The 17,297-nt window shown below is 41.1% G+C and overlaps 1 protein-coding gene across 5 annotated transcripts in view; it reads right to left on the minus strand.

The window, feature by feature from the left end:
• Positions 1-17,297, minus strand: part of SMOC1 (SPARC related modular calcium binding 1) — a 132,800-nt gene that overhangs the window by 88,320 nt on the left and 27,183 nt on the right. For all 5 annotated transcript variants that reach the window (XM_065839873.2, XM_065839877.2, XM_065839875.2 and 2 more), the window contains exon 2: positions 3,768-3,939. In XM_065839873.2, the coding sequence (XP_065695945.1) occupies positions 3,768-3,939 (172 nt within the window). The remainder of the gene's footprint in view (positions 1-3,767; positions 3,940-17,297) is intronic.

Raw genomic sequence — 17,297 nt, forward strand, 5'->3', positions numbered from 1 at the left:
TCAACATTTACCAGTTTGTTTTTAAAAGGACTGTCAATCCTTCTCTTCCTCACTCCACAGGCTGGTATTTTTATAATGTTTGCATCAACATGTGATTTCAATGGGATGACTTCACCTTGCTATTTTTGCTTTGTTAATTAGAAAATGTAAAATATTATAAAAGTGCCAAATGTTAAAAAGTAGCTGCCAAATAGATCACCCCAAATTAGATGCATTACAAATTCTATTGAAGTCTGATGTTATGATGTAGGTTCATATACCCTATTCTGCATTTTGATGATTGTTTACCTGAGTGTTTCAGCACTTTTTTTCCCTCTTCTTAAAAATGCTCTCTAGAGTATCAAACACTAAGCTTATAAAACAAAATGCCATTAATGCATTCCAGTTTCACAGTCCAGACAGACTAAATAGAACTCTCTCTCCCCACCACTTACATAAGGTGAAAAACCAAAACAGGATGACCTTTTTTAAAGTAGACCTAGTTAATAATTTGACTTTAAATCTCTTCAGACTTAGGACAGATTTACTGCAGCTCAGAAACCTGCATTTTAAAGAAAATTCATTCTCAAGTTGGTAGCTGGCAACTAAGAGAGTGTGAGCTACAAGTGATGTTTTTGACATCTGTGGCCTAATCTGCAGAATGCAGGTGCACATAATTTTGGATTTTGCAATGAAGTTGGCTAGTTACCATGGCTGATCTTATCCATGAACAGTTTATTCAAATGAGACCACCGTGTCCCTAATAATATACACAGTGCAGGCCCCAAGCATTCCAGCACCTTCTCCTTCAGAGACAGTCTTGACACTGCACAACATCATGGTATAAAGATCCAAGCTATCCTAATAATACAGAGTGAAACATCTCCAGGCATCCACATAATACTAGCAGCAAATCTATACAATACTACCACAAAAATCTAGCTATTTAATTTTAATTCTACTTTTTTTTTTTTTAATCAAAAGCTCAAAGTGCAAAAACTGATTCAAGCAGCTTTTGAACTATTTCAAACTGCATTAGGTAACTGTCTCACATACCAGCCAGGTCCCCACCAGACATGAAGCAGTCCAGCTACACCAACTCAGCAGATTCAGACACACTTACTCCAGCAAATGATCCGTGTCTTTGCATAAGACAGGCAAAAATGGAACCTGAGCAAACTACAAAACCATGCCCATCTATTTTACAGGGTGTCAATCATTCTTCACTCTCCCCATTGTTTTCCACTTCAATTCTGACAAGTCCGTTATGTGGAATCTCCAACTTCTTTTATGCTGATGTGACTTGCACCTTTGATATCTGCATACCATTTCTACTCCAGAGTTCCCTAACTTATTTGGAGCATACCTAAGAGCATGATTAAATTCAGAAAGTGACTGAAAGATTCTATTGACTAACCACTGCCAAAGAGGGACCCACTTTATTCTCGCCTGACTAGGAACGAGAAAGTTCAAAGACAAAACATGGATCTAGCAAGTGGATATAAAAAAAAATTTAAAAAAAAAAAAAACAAACAAAAAGAATAATTCCAAAATATCATCTCCTGTCCAATGACAACAGTAGGTAGAGGAGAAAGATTACCTTCAAATGACCCATCCCTAACCAGAAGGAGACCTCCTCTTCTAGCACATTAGCCAAAGAGCTTGTTCATCCAGGTGTCCAAATACGTGAGCTGAAGACTGTTACAATTCCCACCAGTAACTTAGAGATAGGTTCATTCTACATAGTGACTTGTGATCTAAGAACAGAGTCTATACCAGTAGACTTTCAAAACTAACCATTATAAATCTCAAGGGGAGTTTTTAACACTCCTCCCCTTTTCTTTTTAATTAAATAGGACAAACAAGTTCCTAGAAAACAGCCAGTTAACATAACTTAAATATGGTTTAGGCCACAGATATGTAATACACCTTAAGAATCACTGCATAATCTCGACAGCTCACCGAGACTCATTTAACAAGTGTTTGTCCTTCATCTCTGCAAAATTTTGAGGCAGAATTCTTATTTGACATCAGATCTTAAGATGCCTGCTGACAAAAGATCCAGGTAGGAGTACTTGGCTGTGTATTTTATGCACAGCTACGCCATCTGGAACTATTCTCTGGAATCTCATCAATGAGGCTCCATTTGTCATGGATGCCATAGTTTGACCATTTTAAGCTACTCCTGACTTTTAACCCTTTCTGATGTGCAAGTGAGGGAGTTCAGATAATTTAGTGACAAAGGAATCTCACTGAAAAGGGATTCACAGAAGTGTTAGTGGGTTAAAAGCAAAACTTGCAGTTGTCAAACACTCCCAGGTTTTTAGGTAGTGTGTAGTACCACAAGGTCAGAGGAAAAGGAAAGAAGAACTCTAGTCATATCAGCTAAACATTTCAGTTGTGTTTGAGAGAGCAGAAAGTACCTGTGCTTAAGACAAAGACTTACTAAAGTAACTAAAGACTTTTAGTTACTTCTTTGCAATCACAATATACAGTAGGCTGTATAGTTTGGCAATCAGCATTTTCTTCACTTCCAGAAACAGTCACTTTTACATATGGATGTACCACATTTCAGATCACATGAACAGTATCAGTTTATATGCCAATATCAGCCATGGAGTTACTTATTTAAGCCACTCTGCTCAAGTAATGAAAGCAAAAGCAGGACTCCCACCCTACCACTTCTTATTGTGATACTCAAAAATACATCACTTGCAAGAACAGTCCAACCACTTTTTGGGTTTCTGGATTTCCAATACTGAGGAAGCAGCATGATTCAAAAACCTTTTTCTATGCAACGGGAGAGAAGCTGCGGTAAAGCAATCCAGCAGCAGTGAAAAAAAAAAAAATCATACAAGTAAGTTTTTTTTCCAATGAGAAATAGTTTAAATGAGAGCAATACTTGAGGTCATGCTCATAATTCACCTGAACTATAAAGCTTGTCAATACATGGAAAAAGGGGTTTCCATTTTAGAACAAGTAATTCTGACAAAGACATTTTAATAATAGTAGAAAAGCCTTCACAAACAAAAGTCCAGCTTAAACATATGCCTATTTATCCTTCCATGGAGATTTTAATGAGTTTCTCCTGTCACTTTAACCAATTGCTAGAAACATCTGTGCCACCTGCCCTCTGAGTCAATTGTGCTCTCAAAAAATAAGCGAACTTGATTTTTCACTTCACTGCAGAAGCAAACCATTTGTGTAGCAAGACACCAATACTCCTTAAAGTTGCAATTTCATCTTTAGATTGTGATGAAGAAGAGCTCAATCAAGAGAGAAATAATGTCATGTGTAACAGCAGGCAAAAAAGAGCCAATGTAAATCCTTGCATATATTCTGTCTGCTTAATTAGCTCAGTACAGAAAGGCTGTGTTTGTCTGAAAAGGGGAGCAGACATCTAATGTGCACCACACATTCTTCCCCACTCCATATTCCTATCGGTCAAATGTATTTCACTTCCTCACTGGCACAGGGAGCAAGGAAGAACTCTTATTTCAGGATTTGATTTTGCATTTCTATGGGCTCAGCTCCTTCTGCTCTGCAGACACATATTTTGGCCCTCTTTCAGTAATATCTTTGGCTCCTTTGCCTTTTTTCATTGATAACTCAGTCATTTCTTACTTCTGACATTTAAACCCAGACTCAGACACCCATGCTAACACAAATGCACAATTTCAATCGGATTACTCATAGAGCATGGTACTACACTCAAGGGTCTAACAGTCCAGTTTCTTATGAGGTAGGACTCACATTCCTTCCCTCAAAGGCACTTGAAATCCACCTACCTTTGCACCGGCCACGGTGTGTCACACTCAGACTTGAATCCCGGCATTTGGCTCTCTGGTAGTCGCACATTGACTCATATGTTCTGCCATCAGAAGCACAGAGGGGTTTGGACTGGGACCTGGAGCAATGCAGGTTACACTGAGGGTCTCTGTCACGGTCGCTTATTAAAAACTGAAGGAAGAAAAAAAAAAAAAAAGAGGAAAAGCGTGGGTGTGTTTGGTTTCCCAAAATAGAGCACGGTGTATTTTGTTTTTTACGACAATAGCAATATAGTCTATAATGCAGTTTAAGCCACCTACCAAAGCTGACTTTGCCTGAAGGAAACTTAAAATGAAACACGTACATCTTTAAAAAAAGTAAGGGTCTTTGCTGTTTCATTTTCTTTAATGGAATGGAAACATTACTCACCCTGTCTCACCTCTGAAAACAGAAGATGTGCAAAGCCAAACACAACCCACACGGGAAGGGCAACACTGAGTCACAACAGCCCAGCTTGCCCAGCACCCTGCCGCAAACATATCCGGTACCAGACAATTTTAGTCAGAGGTGCAAGAAACTTATCACTGAGGCTAGAGGAACCTAAATAACCTATCAAGATTGGTCTTGGTAGCTGAACCCTGGATGTGGCCAGCTTTGTATCACCAGTTATTTGTTTTTTAAAATCATTACTTATGTCATCTGTGGATACCACCTGCAGCAGCATACCTGCCCACTCCCAAACACACATTTTGTTCCTTCCTGATGACTTCCTGCCCAGCTGGCAATTGCATTCCATGCATCCCACAATCTAATTGCACACTATGTAAAATGCCATTTCCTTTCAGAAGTCTGAATTTCTCGTGTTTCTGAATAGCTCTTCTTCCCAAGCACTCAGTTCAGATGCAGCCTGTTCCGTATGAACATGTCACCCCTTTCTTGACAGTCTCTCAATGACAATAACCCTGGTCTCCCAATTCCTCTCCCAGAAGATCTGCATACCATGATTGTTGTTGTTTGCCTTCTCTGAAGACAGCTTGGCTTCTGCCTCATCTTTTCGTGATGGGGAAACCCCCAATGCACATGAACAAGTCCCCATTCTCTGTCCACCTGTTCCCTGTAAATCCCAACACCTGGCAGTAGTTTACTGCTGTACCTTCAGCTGTACTCTGAGCTGCCTATAGGGATACCCAGGTCTCTTTCCCAAGCTCATACTGTTTTCCTGAGGACCCTGACTGCCAGTTCTCTTTCCATTACCATCAGAAGAGTTTCACCAGGACACAAGAGTAGCAGCAGCCCTTTTCACTTCTCATGCTACCCTGCTTAGTGGTTAACCAGTCTGATCCTTAACTATTACCCAAACCCTATCACCCGCTCACAGGAAGAATTCAGGGGGCTCTTGAAACAAGTCCCATGAGCACAAAGAAAAGGGAAGATAAACCTGCCTTGCGCTTCCCCTTCCCAAGCTCCCATCTTTTAAGCCTCTCACAAGCCCGGGGGAGCAGAATTCATCTCTGAAACACCAACATCTCACCTGGCACAGCAGCTGGGAGCTGGCTGGGAAGTGGGCACTGACTGACAGCCGGTCTGCATGCACAGCACCATGCACTCCACACGTGTTGATAGCTGGATGCCTTACAGGGAAGTCTGAGTCATTGCCATAATCACCGTGGTGTTACAGTTGCCTACAAAGCTGTCTGCTCTACACTGAGATTAAGGCTGTTGAAAAAACATCGCCTGAAGCCTAGTTCAGGTTGGTTTTTAACCACTCCAAGAACACGCATCTCTGAAATTTGCTTTTTTGACATTAAAAAAAAAAAACCCAACTCTTCACCCCTTTCTTTCTCCAATTAAATGAGATGAAAAACAATTGAGAAATTGCATATTTTCATATAAGAACACATTAGCTTTGTACTGCTGGATCTTTTGAAGACTTATGCATTAATAAAAACCTTATTTAAACATGACAGCTGGGAAAAGTAAGCAAGGTCTGCACTTGTTTTAATTTGGGAGGGGCAAACGTTTTTAAAAATCTCATCTGGCAGAGACTTGCCAACATTTGTAACAGCACAGAGTTTAAAATGTTTTTGTTCCTTTTCTGCAACACTTTCTATAACCTGGCAACACCTGTTCCAAATGGGAAATTGGAAAATCTAAACCTGAAGGCAATTTTAAATAGTTTATATAGACCTGGACTAGACTATAAAAACACTGTAAAGCTGGACCAAATTTTTGCCCAGTTCTTGTCAGGGGCTGGACTATCGCAAGTTAGCTTGGAATTACTCTGGCTACAGTAATGTCTTTCTGAAGCCCCTGAGGTGCAAAGATCACCAATGACTGTAAACAGAGCAAAAAGCAGCAGACTGAAGATGCTGACATTTCCTCCCAGCATGTGATGTCAGAGACCCTGAAAGACTCGTCAGGCTTTTCACTGTCTATATAAACAGCCTTTAAAAGCAGAGCTATCTGATAGCACAGTATGGGGCACATAGAGTGATTAAATATTCAGCTAAACACAGCCGCCATTCTGGTTTAGAAGGAACACATGCATCTGCCATTTATCACCGCTTTGAGGAACTGAGCTACCGGCATGAAACTTTTTGCAAATTCCTTGTGTCAGAAACCAAATTCTACAGATCAGAGTTATCCAGAGGTGCACCAAAAAAGCTAGAATATTGGTTCCCAGCATCAAACCATACTATGAACCTATTGAAAACTCAGTTTGTATCATGAAAACACACCTAAGCCTTCTGCAGCCTATATCAAAGTGCCAAGTATATAGGGGCCTTTCAGGCCAGGAATACCTCTCCTTCCAGAAAGGGCATCTCTGAAGAATAGAAAGTCTTTCTCAGGGCTGGACAAATGAGCTAAACTTAAAGCTATGGAACAGTTTTCCTTCGGTGCCTCATCACAGAGGGTTGTGGAAGGAGAACTCAGCATTGATTAATTATGAGGGCCTGAGGAAACACGCAGAGTGCTCTAATGCAGTCTGTGAAGTTCTTGCCTACCCAAATTAAGCCAAGAACCACATTATTACAAAAAAAAAAAAAAAAAAAATCAAAGTCTTTTTAGCATTTGTACTTTGGATTAGAGTAGGGAGCCCACACAGCATGTTAGGTGCTTTCCAGACAGTGAAGATGCCACACCTGCCTTGCCAAAAAAGTTTCTGGTTTATGTAGTTGCACAAGATGGTGCTTGTTTTTTACAATTATAATTTAGCTGAACAAGTCTGTGTTATTTTCCAGAAGGATCCATGATCACACCTGTCTGATCAAGGATCTTCTCATGTGATCAGGCAGCACTGCCAGAAAGGCTGGTTCTTCTGAAGATATTACTGATAGGGTTCAAAAACTCCCCCTTAGAGCAGGACACCTGCTCCCCTGTAACTCAGAGCCCTTGTCTTTGCTCCGCAGACCTGCCAGCTTTCAGACAGTAAAAATGGTGGTTCTTTGACTCATTTCTAGACAGCAGGCGTTCATGCTACAGAAGTGATGATCACCACAGGACACCCAGAGACACTTAACATACTAGGTGTTTCAACTGCCCATCCCTTCCTGACCAGCTCAGAGTTTTCTTTCTAGCAGTTTCTCTGTCCAAGAGCAGAACTGCCTTCCTTTGTAAGAAGCCTCAGCCACCTGAAGAAGAAAAACACTGGATGAATGCCAAAATACATGTCTGCCCATGGAGAAAGCACTTGAATCTACCATTTTAAGAGCTGGGACTACCATTTGTACATTACTTGTTCCTTTTTCTTTATTCCCCTGTCGACTAAGCAGCACAGCTCTCCTCCAACAGAGCATCTCGGTTGCTACCGGAGATACTGCTAAGCAAGGCAGAGTGCTGGAGAACGTACACAGGGTGCCACTAAACCTCCCCAGACACAGACAAGACAGTAAGACGATTCTCTGGTCCTTTCAAACCAGGGGAAGCACAAAAAGATAAAAGTATTCCACCTTCAACACCAAATGTCCTATCATGATCCTTGGTGCTCGAATCAAAACTTGTGATCCTACCAGCCTCAGGACAGCTGCACAAACAGGCTTTGCAAACAACAAAATCAATGCTCACAGAGCTACACTTGGTATATAGACACACAATGTGAATTGATCACAATGCTGTGAAAAAGTAACCCTGCAAAAACATGTGCAGAACCATCAGGTTTCCCAGCTTCATTTAAAAAGAAGAGAGATATAATTGTCCTAGCTCTGAGATTTCTCAGAGCTTCTTTTTGATACCTGTGTTCCCATTTAACCCAGTCCTGTTTCTTTTGGATGCTGAAGTATCAATCCTTTTCTCTCCTCCCCTTTCCTCCATGAGAGAACTATTAAAACCAGAAAGAAAGAAGAAGAGAAGAAGGAGGAAAACAAACAAACAAAAAAACCCCCACCCCACTACAAGATTCCACAAAAATTTACACACAAACTAGCTGAAATAATCTATTTTCCAGGGAAATGTTAAAATTGATGAGGATTGCAAATTAATGTAGACTCAATATCAAAATAAGCATAAGTAATTATAGTAGCAGAAAACAATATTTGCATTTTCATGGCATTTCCTTACATCAAGGGAGTTTGCAACAGCTCTACATCAGCCTGAGTCCCTGTCCTAAAGAGCTTCCAGTTCAATGCAGCTCTCATAGCATCTTTTTATGTCAAACGCTATATCTGTATAAAGACATAAACCTCCTCCTTGAGCAAATACATTTACACAGGTGCTTGCAGAAACCACTTCCCAAACTACTTTCTGCTTCTTCAGACTTGAAAAGAAAAAGGAAAGATAAGAGGTTAGAATGAAGTTAACTTTGCCAACAAAGCATATCTGTTCTTTTTCTCCACACCTCAACACCACTGCTGACAAACAACAAACACTGATTAAAGGCTTTTTAATGCCTGTGAAGGAAAGCAGACTCCCTGCAGCTGCACAGCAGCTGGGAACACTTGTGTTATTTAGCAGAGAAAGGTCTGACCCCACAAGTGAAAATGAGCTTGGTGGTCACTCATTCTATTCACCATCTGGGTACATTATAAGCACAAACAGAACAGCACAGCCCTTTGTGATGGGGATAACCAAGGCATTGCAGTACCAGAGTAATGTGCTTTAGTAATGTTCCAGGGGAAAAGGGAGAGTAAGGGACACAAGTGACATAAATGTGAGAAAGTGGAAGCCTATTGAGCAACAAATCTACAAGAGTCCACTACAGATCAAAACAGAGGTGCCTCTGCTGTTTTGCAGCTTTGCTGCTGATTAGAACTGCAGGCAGCTGCCCCCCAAAAAAAAAAAACAACTGAGTAGGGGTGTCAAACTCATTTTCACCTACATTGTAGGAGTAGTTACCTTTATACAGTCCTAAAATTACATTTGGCTCTTTGAAGGCAACCACGAGGCTGATGTGGCGGCCAGTGAAAATGAGTTTGACACCCCTGGAGTAGAGACATGGAGGAAACAGCACATGCAATGTCTTACTCCTGTTTTGGCAGATTTCAAGTTTGAAGACACTTTGAATACACTGTTAGAAGAAAAAAAAAAAAAAAATCTATCTAGGTTTGGTCATACAGCACAGATCACCCAGCAATTTCTTTAAGCAATGTCTGGGTTTCAACTGGAATAGTTAATTTTCTTCATAGTAGCTAGTATAGGGCTATGTTTTGGATTTGTGCTGGAAATAGTGTTGATAAGACAGGGATGTTTTAGTCACTGCTGAGCAGTGATTACACAGAGTCAAGGCCTTTTCCGCTGCTCGCACCACCCACCAGTGAGTAGGCTGGGGATGCACAAGAAGTTGGGAAGGGACAGAGCTGGGACAACTGACCAAAGGGATACCCCATACCATATGACATCATGCTCAGTACATGAAGCGGGGGGAAGAAAAAGGGGGGAACATTGAGGGGTGACCTCATTAATGTTTACATATATATAAAGGGTGAGTGTCACAAGGATGGAGCCAGGCTCTTCTCAGTGACAACCAATGATAGGACAAGGGGTAATGAGTTCAAACTGGAACACAAGAGGTTCCACTTAAATTTGAGAAGAAACTTCTCAGTGAGGGTAAAAGAACACTGGAACAGGCTGCCCAGGGGGGTTGTGGAGTCTCCTACTCTGGAGGCATTCAAGACCCACCTGGACACCTTCCTGTGTAACCTCATCTAGGTGTTCCTGCTCCGGCAGGGGGATTGGACTGGATGATCTTTCAAGGTCCCTTCCAATCCCTAACATTCTGTGATTCAGAGTGATAGCAGTTGTCTTCCCAACCATTAGATGTGATGGAGCTCAGCCTTCCTGGAGACAGCTGAACACCTGCCTGCTGATGGGAAGTGGTGAATGAACCCCTTGTTTTGCTTTGCTTGTGTGCACAGCTTTTGCTTTACCTATTGAACTGTCTTTATTTCAACCTAAAAGTTTTTTCACTTTTACCCTTCCAATTCTCTCCCCACTCCCATGAGGGAAGAGTGAGTGAACAGCTGTGTGGTGCTTAGTTACCAGCTGGGGTTAAACCATTCTAGTCCTTTTTGGTATCCAACATGGGGCTCAAAGGGTTTGAGATAATGGCAGGTTCAATTGGAACATGCTATATCAGGTTTATAGGTGTTATTGCTGTTTAGCTATTAATCAGCAGGATTCTGTGCCCACCCTAGGGCTTGCCTTACTGTACATTAGATTCTAGTCCTTGTTAGTGGCTCCTTTTTTGCTTTCACTGCTTGCTGTGATGGGCCTGAGCTGGCAGACAGCCATGGCATCACTGCTGCTTCTGTGCTGCTTCACTGGACAGGCTGCAGTGCCAGTGTGAACTTGAGTCAAATGGACTGTGACCTGTAGATGAGTCCATACAGGAGCAGGACACAGCACAGGGTCTGTGGCCCCACCAAGTCAGGTACATCTGTGGCTGTGGTTATATCTGTGCTGCAGCAAGTATACCTCTGAAAGGATTGTGGCCCAAGGGTAAGTCTACACTGGAGAAGATACACCTTGAAGCATCTGTGGCTGTGTATAAGGTCATGATGGAGCACCTCAGCCTGTGTGGCCACAGATAAGCCCACAAGAGAGTAGGTACATACCTAAAGGAACTGCAACCATGGATAAGGCCATGTTGGAGCAAGCACACTTCTGAAGGGACTGTGGCTATGGGTAAGCAGGTATATCTCTGAGGGCATTGTAGCCCATGGAGAAGGCCTGTCTTTAAGTACAGATGAGCAACTTGTTCCTAGGGAGAGTTCCACATGAGAACCATACCATTTTATACATTAGCAGAGACCATAAACTTCTGGACATTTTTGTTGCTGTTGGAAAGCATCATTTCACATTTCCTAGTTTTAACCTCACTGATGTACTCCTTGGTTTCAGGCTCTAACCTGGTACAACCAGCCATAGTAGAGGCAGAGCTGGAGCCAAGTCCTGGTTTTAGTCATGGCTAGACTCTAAGCTTCATGACAGGTTGCCTACAGGGCCACAAGATCTTCAACATCAACCATGGGTTTGAGTCTTCAGCCAAGTTTCGTGCCATGGAACCGGAAGCCTAGCAGGTTCTAAGTGAGAGCCCCAAAATACTTGGCTTTGAGAAATACAAAGAAAATTTGAAAACCTTAGAAACTCTGGCAGAGATGGGACTGTCCAGGATTGCAGTCTTCCATGTACAGAAAGATATCAACCATCACAGCTTCCAACAGCTGGCCAGGATGTTCAGCCTTGGTCCATCCACTCTCAGGACCTATCTAGTAAAAAAAGACTTTTGAAGTAAGCTTACTGGAAAGTCTGTCATGTGTTTTGGGATCGGGGGAAGAAAATTTACTTTAATATTTCCTTTTTGGATATGCTCAGAAGTTTGTATTTCACTTGCATCTGGACAATTTCAGTTTAATGCTTTTAAACTGAAGTTTCTCAAAGTTCCACATCTTAAACAAGTTCCAGTCCTTGTGCGAGTTGTTTTCTAGCATCCTACACCTTTATCCCAAGACTTAAAGCTTTCCCAACAAATTTTAGAAGGGCACAGCACTTTCCTCAGACAGGAGGGACTTACAAGGATACTGTAATACTTTTATTCCTTGAGTCATCCCACCTGCAAAGTGAAGAGTCTAGCCTAAGTTAAAGCACCACTTATGTTTCAAGCCCAGGTCCCTCAGTTGTGCAAACAAGAACAGGTTCAAAGCACACAACCTGTGCTTGAGGATAGTGAAGGCTGGGCAAACACGTGGGATCACACCAAAAAGCAGGCAAACTCTAGCTGTATTTGTACGAGTTGAATTCAAGACAGTTTTCTGCCCTTACAGGCTGGAAATCTCATTTTTCTACAGTGATTCTCCCTTCCCCCACCATCCTCCCTCAATCTTTGTTTCACATAAGCCACTACAATAAAGGAGAGCACTTAAGTAGTGCTTCATCTGATAGATTAATTCTAGCTAGGAAATAATACTCTGGTTTTCTTCACAAACTGATACTCAAACATGATGCAGCAGCTGTGCTCCTCATTTAGAATATGAGGTACTAGGTCCAAAGAGGTTGCCCAACAGCATATTTGAAGAGCCTACCTACACCAAATGGTTCAGGAAAAAACCCTTGATTCTGACCTCATCCCAGGAAAGCTCTACTGGGGTTTTTTGTTCTTGTGGCTTTGTTTTTAACAGAAAAAGAAAAAGCCATTGCAATCGGGGAGTGAACATCTCATATGTTGTACCACAGATCAGTATACCTATCAACTAAAGAGATGAGGAAACCAAAACTCTAAAACAAAATAGAAATTTCAGCTCAAGTCTTACATTTCTAACACATGACTTCTAAACCGTTCTAGTAGGTTTGGCAACATTAAGGCAGAGACTGATTTAATTCCTTTGAAATAACATTACTTCAGCTTCTGTCAAAGCTCACTCTCCTACTCAGATTATTCTTCCAGCCAATATGACATGCAAGCCTAGAACAAACTCGAGATTAAATTTAATTTGTCAAACACATTGACTAGAGAAGGCATGTTTAACTTGGACTATTTCTTCTCTTTAGCTTTGCTACTATACATGTTGAACCAGACAAAATCCAGATGTTTGCATAGTCCAACAATTAACTTCTTGTCCCAAAGAAAACAGCAAAACTTCCATTAACATAAAAGGTGGAATCTTGTCTTTATTACACTGTATTGTTTAATAACCAGTCTTTCTGGTTTAGGGAGTCCTCTGCTTATTCAGCATAACTCAAGAACAAACTCAAAACATCCTTCTGTATAACATATGCCAAGTTAGTCTCCTTTGAGTAACCATATCCCCTACTTTAGTTTCTCATAATGATAGGTGAGGCTGTTGTTCTCCCCGGCAAATTTAGCGGGATTACAGCTTTGTGCTGTCACTCAATGAGAAGTCAGCTGTTCCATTGGAATGGAATACTTTTCCTCAAAAGCAGCTCTCAAGCAAGCAGAAGGGTTGAAGTAATGTCAGGTGTATACTTCAATAAAGGACAGTATCTCAAGCAAGACTTCCACATAGAGTGATCCCTATCCTAACACAAATGCTGTCACATTGAACACTTTAAACCATCATATGCATTCTTCATGATCTGGAGCAAACCCTCTTGAAACTGATTCTCTTCAGTAGTGGAGGAGATTGAAGTACCTGCTTTCTTACTTTCCACTGTATAAACCACTAAAAGTCAATCCCAGGATTTTTAGGTTTCTGTACACTCACATAGGAAGCTAGCCACATACAGAAAGTAGCAACAAAAGCATATGTTGTTGAGCCTATTCCCCCCCCATACTACCTCCAGGAGATCTGGCTATGCAGCCAGCCTAGGAAAGCTTCTTCCTCAGAGTCTGGAGTACTGCAGACAGAATGGGCAAGCTGTGCAGCCATCAGTTCTGACCTCTTGATGTGTTAGAAGATGGAATTAGAACCAGATGTGTAATCCACAGTAATCTTCCCCTCCATCCACACTTAGTTCCTTCCTAATAATTCCACTAGAACCTTTCTGAGGCCTGTGGCTGCTCAAGAACCACTGTGTAAGATCCTTTAAATTTGTCTCAAGATTTATACTAATGTGAGTTCACCAACGTTGCAGTAATACCTTTCACTATGGTATAATGAACAACATAATACTTCTTCCTTGTTTCAGAAGGCAGAACAGTCTTAATATCAAATAAGCTTCTCACACAAGCCTGCTATGGAATGTGGGGATACACATTAACTGCAAGTATGTCTGATTACAACCAAGTTTTTCTATAAAGGACTTCTTTAAATCCAAAACCCTTAAAATTTGGCTTCATGACCTGACATCAACTCATCCAGACTCCCTTCTCTTAAGCACCTTGTCATGCTGTTTTTCTCTCAATAACTCTAAGTACTTTGCCCTTTCCTTCCACAACATTACTGCTGAAGAGCAGGGCATCTACTTTAAGGGGAATCTCCAAGTCAGTTGATAAGACTTCTAAACATTCCAAACTGGCAAGAAAATAAAAACCACATTTTCTCATCTCATCCCATCACATTCTCTCCAATAAAACAAAAGCTTCTGTACATGCCAGAGACCACCCACTGCAAAAACTTTGTATCAAGTCTTACCAAAAAGAGTTTTGAAACCCCTTGAACACTGCCTCCTAGGTGAGTGCCATCAATTCCCTTTAGCATGTACACAAGGCACATCAGTTAGGCACACACAGCAAAATGGATACAACAGAGCTAGATATTCCTTCCCCATTGTCTAGTCTACAGAGTCTCACTTCAGTCACTGCCATACGTATTAGACACTATTATTGTAACCAAGGCAGAAGTATGAAGAGGACTACCATCTCTGGAACTGCTCTACTCAGCTAGGAGGTCATCACACAAGGAGACATGATCAAATATAGTTTACAAACACTTTGTCAGACATATCTTCAGTCCTGAGCTCCAATGGAAATACAACTATCCAAAGACACTTCTTATACCACAAGTGTTCTGTTCTTGTAGATCTTCCAAGATGGAAAATGTCACCCATTAGAACTCCATAGCTCTACAAGTTTCAGTCCTCCTTAAATCAATTCTTCTAATATGCCAAAGGAAGCATTCAAAGTGAAACTGGCATCCAGCCTTCATTATGGTTGTTGTTATTGCTGCCAACAGCAGAACCAAGAGGTAGATATTAGGAATAGCTGAACTCAGTTCAAAACCCAGCAAGGGCTGGCTGCCCATCAGTAGAGGTATACAACTGAATGCCAAGACTGGAATTCCATTGCACAGGAGGGATATTAAAAAGAAGGTACTGTGAATATTAAAGAGTTTACTTTTAACTATACTCTTACCCTTACATGATCCAAATATTATGATTAATCAAAGATAACTCAGGGGAAGATGGCTGCATCAGGGGCTTCTCCCTATTTCACTTAACTTTGCATATACTATCATCAGCACTTCAGTGTCAAAGCACCTGAAGCACCACTACTACTGCTTCTGTTTGGGGACGTAACTATCTTTACATGTCTCCTACAGGCTTACCTTGCCACCTTCAGACAGATATTCAAAGTTGGGTTCTGGCTCCATCAGCTCTACAGAGTAAAGGCAGTTGCCCTTATGTACTCTATTATTCTTCTAAAGTGTCAAATACAGTGAAACTGAAGAAAAAACACAAGACAGGAATTTCACCTTGTTCATAGATAATATGTTCCCATATTAAATACAGAGTAGCTCACGTTGCAAATATTCTGAAAGCAGCAGCTTTCCCACATTTGCTGAAATGGTGTTATCCATATTCTTTAAGAGAACCAGGTTTTTCCTGATGTCATAGAGGTTGTGTTATCCCTGGACTTTTAGCCTATGGATAAAGAGGCAATGAATATGCAACCTAATTAGCAGAAGTATTAACTGTTCAGTTAATATCTATGAGGTACTCTTTGCTCTTTCAACAAAACCCTACAGTAGCAACATCCACCTACCAATACATACAGGTATTTGACATTAAGATAGCATACATCTGACCTGCAGACAGGTAGTTTCAGAGACTCAATTTCTACACAAGTCAAATTATAACATTGAAAGACACCATTTAGAAATCATAACTTTTGCTTAGCAGGCCAGAGACTCTTCAGAACAGCCCTCCAATAGGGGTCATTAGGATCCCAGGCTCAGCTTCTTAACACTCACTGCTTCAAAGTGCCAGCCCACCTTGGTGGATTCTACAGTGATCAAAACAGACACTAAGTCTAAGGCAAAGTTTAAATTCAGAACAAAAAAAATTCTGCTAACCAAGAAAAGAAAAATGCCAGCCAGGAATTTGGAGCAAGAGGGAAAGAATCAGGAAAGGATGTACAAAACAGCACAAACTCCTGTCAAAAGTCAGAAAAAATAAACTTTTACCCCTAACTCCCTAAGAGAAAGAGTCATTGTTTCATTACTTTGTTCTGCAGTTCTGTTTGCATTGTATTTTGCAGTGTTTACAATAATTCTCATCTTTCTACTTACATTTAAACCAAATGCTTCCCTCAGTTTTGTCAGGGTAACCACCCACAGAGTTTAGCCCTTTGTACGAATTAAGTGCTGGACAATGCTTCCTCAGACTGTCAGGCAGTCAGAGCCTCCTGGGACAACACAGGCAGTAGCAGAGAAGCTTTCCCCAGTATTAAAAGTCTTTCTGGATCACAAACAGAAGAAGCTGCTGTGTACAGAAGGCTCAGGATATCAGCTTCAATTCTGCTGGTATGAAACCAATTCTTTGCTCCCTCCTCCCACCTCAAAAAAATCACTTAATGATTGTTTAAATAATACGATAAAACCTTTCTGTAACAGACAGGATGCATGTAGTGCTTGCTTCAGGAGTTGGAAAAGCTAGAGAGACAGTTCTAAGATAAAATAGTCGTGAGAGACAAGAATGAAGAATCCTTGTTAACTGTACCATGGTTAGCTTTAATGGCATCATCTGCTGTCAGTGACAGACAGTATTCAGAAAAGTATTACTGTATACACCAAAGAGTAAAGGCTTTCTGATTTCTGCAGACAATATTCCTTTACAGTGGTTACTTGTGTCAAAGTTGCAGTAGTAACTTAACTGCTGATTGCTGAACTTGAAAGTGGTAAAACAAAGCAGAAAAAAACAAGCCAAGCATCACTAGAGCACTGCCACTTATTACTGAGTCAAACTAGGCAACATCATTTCAAACTAGCAAGTTGTTCCTGTGCAAGATTTTTGAGCCTATTCAAGTAGAGTTCACATGCCTTCCAATAGCTTGGGAAAAAGATGATGCATTTTATCACCACTGCTGAACTACCCAGCAATATTACGATTACACTAGCACAAAAATTTGTTTTCTCATGCCAACCTGTTTACACAAGTCAGGAGCCTTTTCCATAATGAAGTGATAGACTTGGTTTGTATGATGTTCCCAGAAGAATCCCTCCTGTCGAGATCTGCAAGGAATCTTAGAACCATTAAAATAACACTACCACACCTACCACTAAACCACATCCCTAAGCACTATGCCTACCATCCTTTAAACACCTCCAGGGATGGTGACTCCACTTCCCTGGCCAGCCTGTTCCAATGCTTGATAACACTTTCCACAAAGAATTTTTTCCTAATATCCAATCTAAACCTCCCCTGGCACAACTTGAGGC

This window comes from Patagioenas fasciata, chromosome 5, assembly GCF_037038585.1.
Source record: "Patagioenas fasciata isolate bPatFas1 chromosome 5, bPatFas1.hap1, whole genome shotgun sequence".
Classification (NCBI taxonomy): domain Eukaryota; kingdom Metazoa; phylum Chordata; class Aves; order Columbiformes; family Columbidae; genus Patagioenas; species Patagioenas fasciata.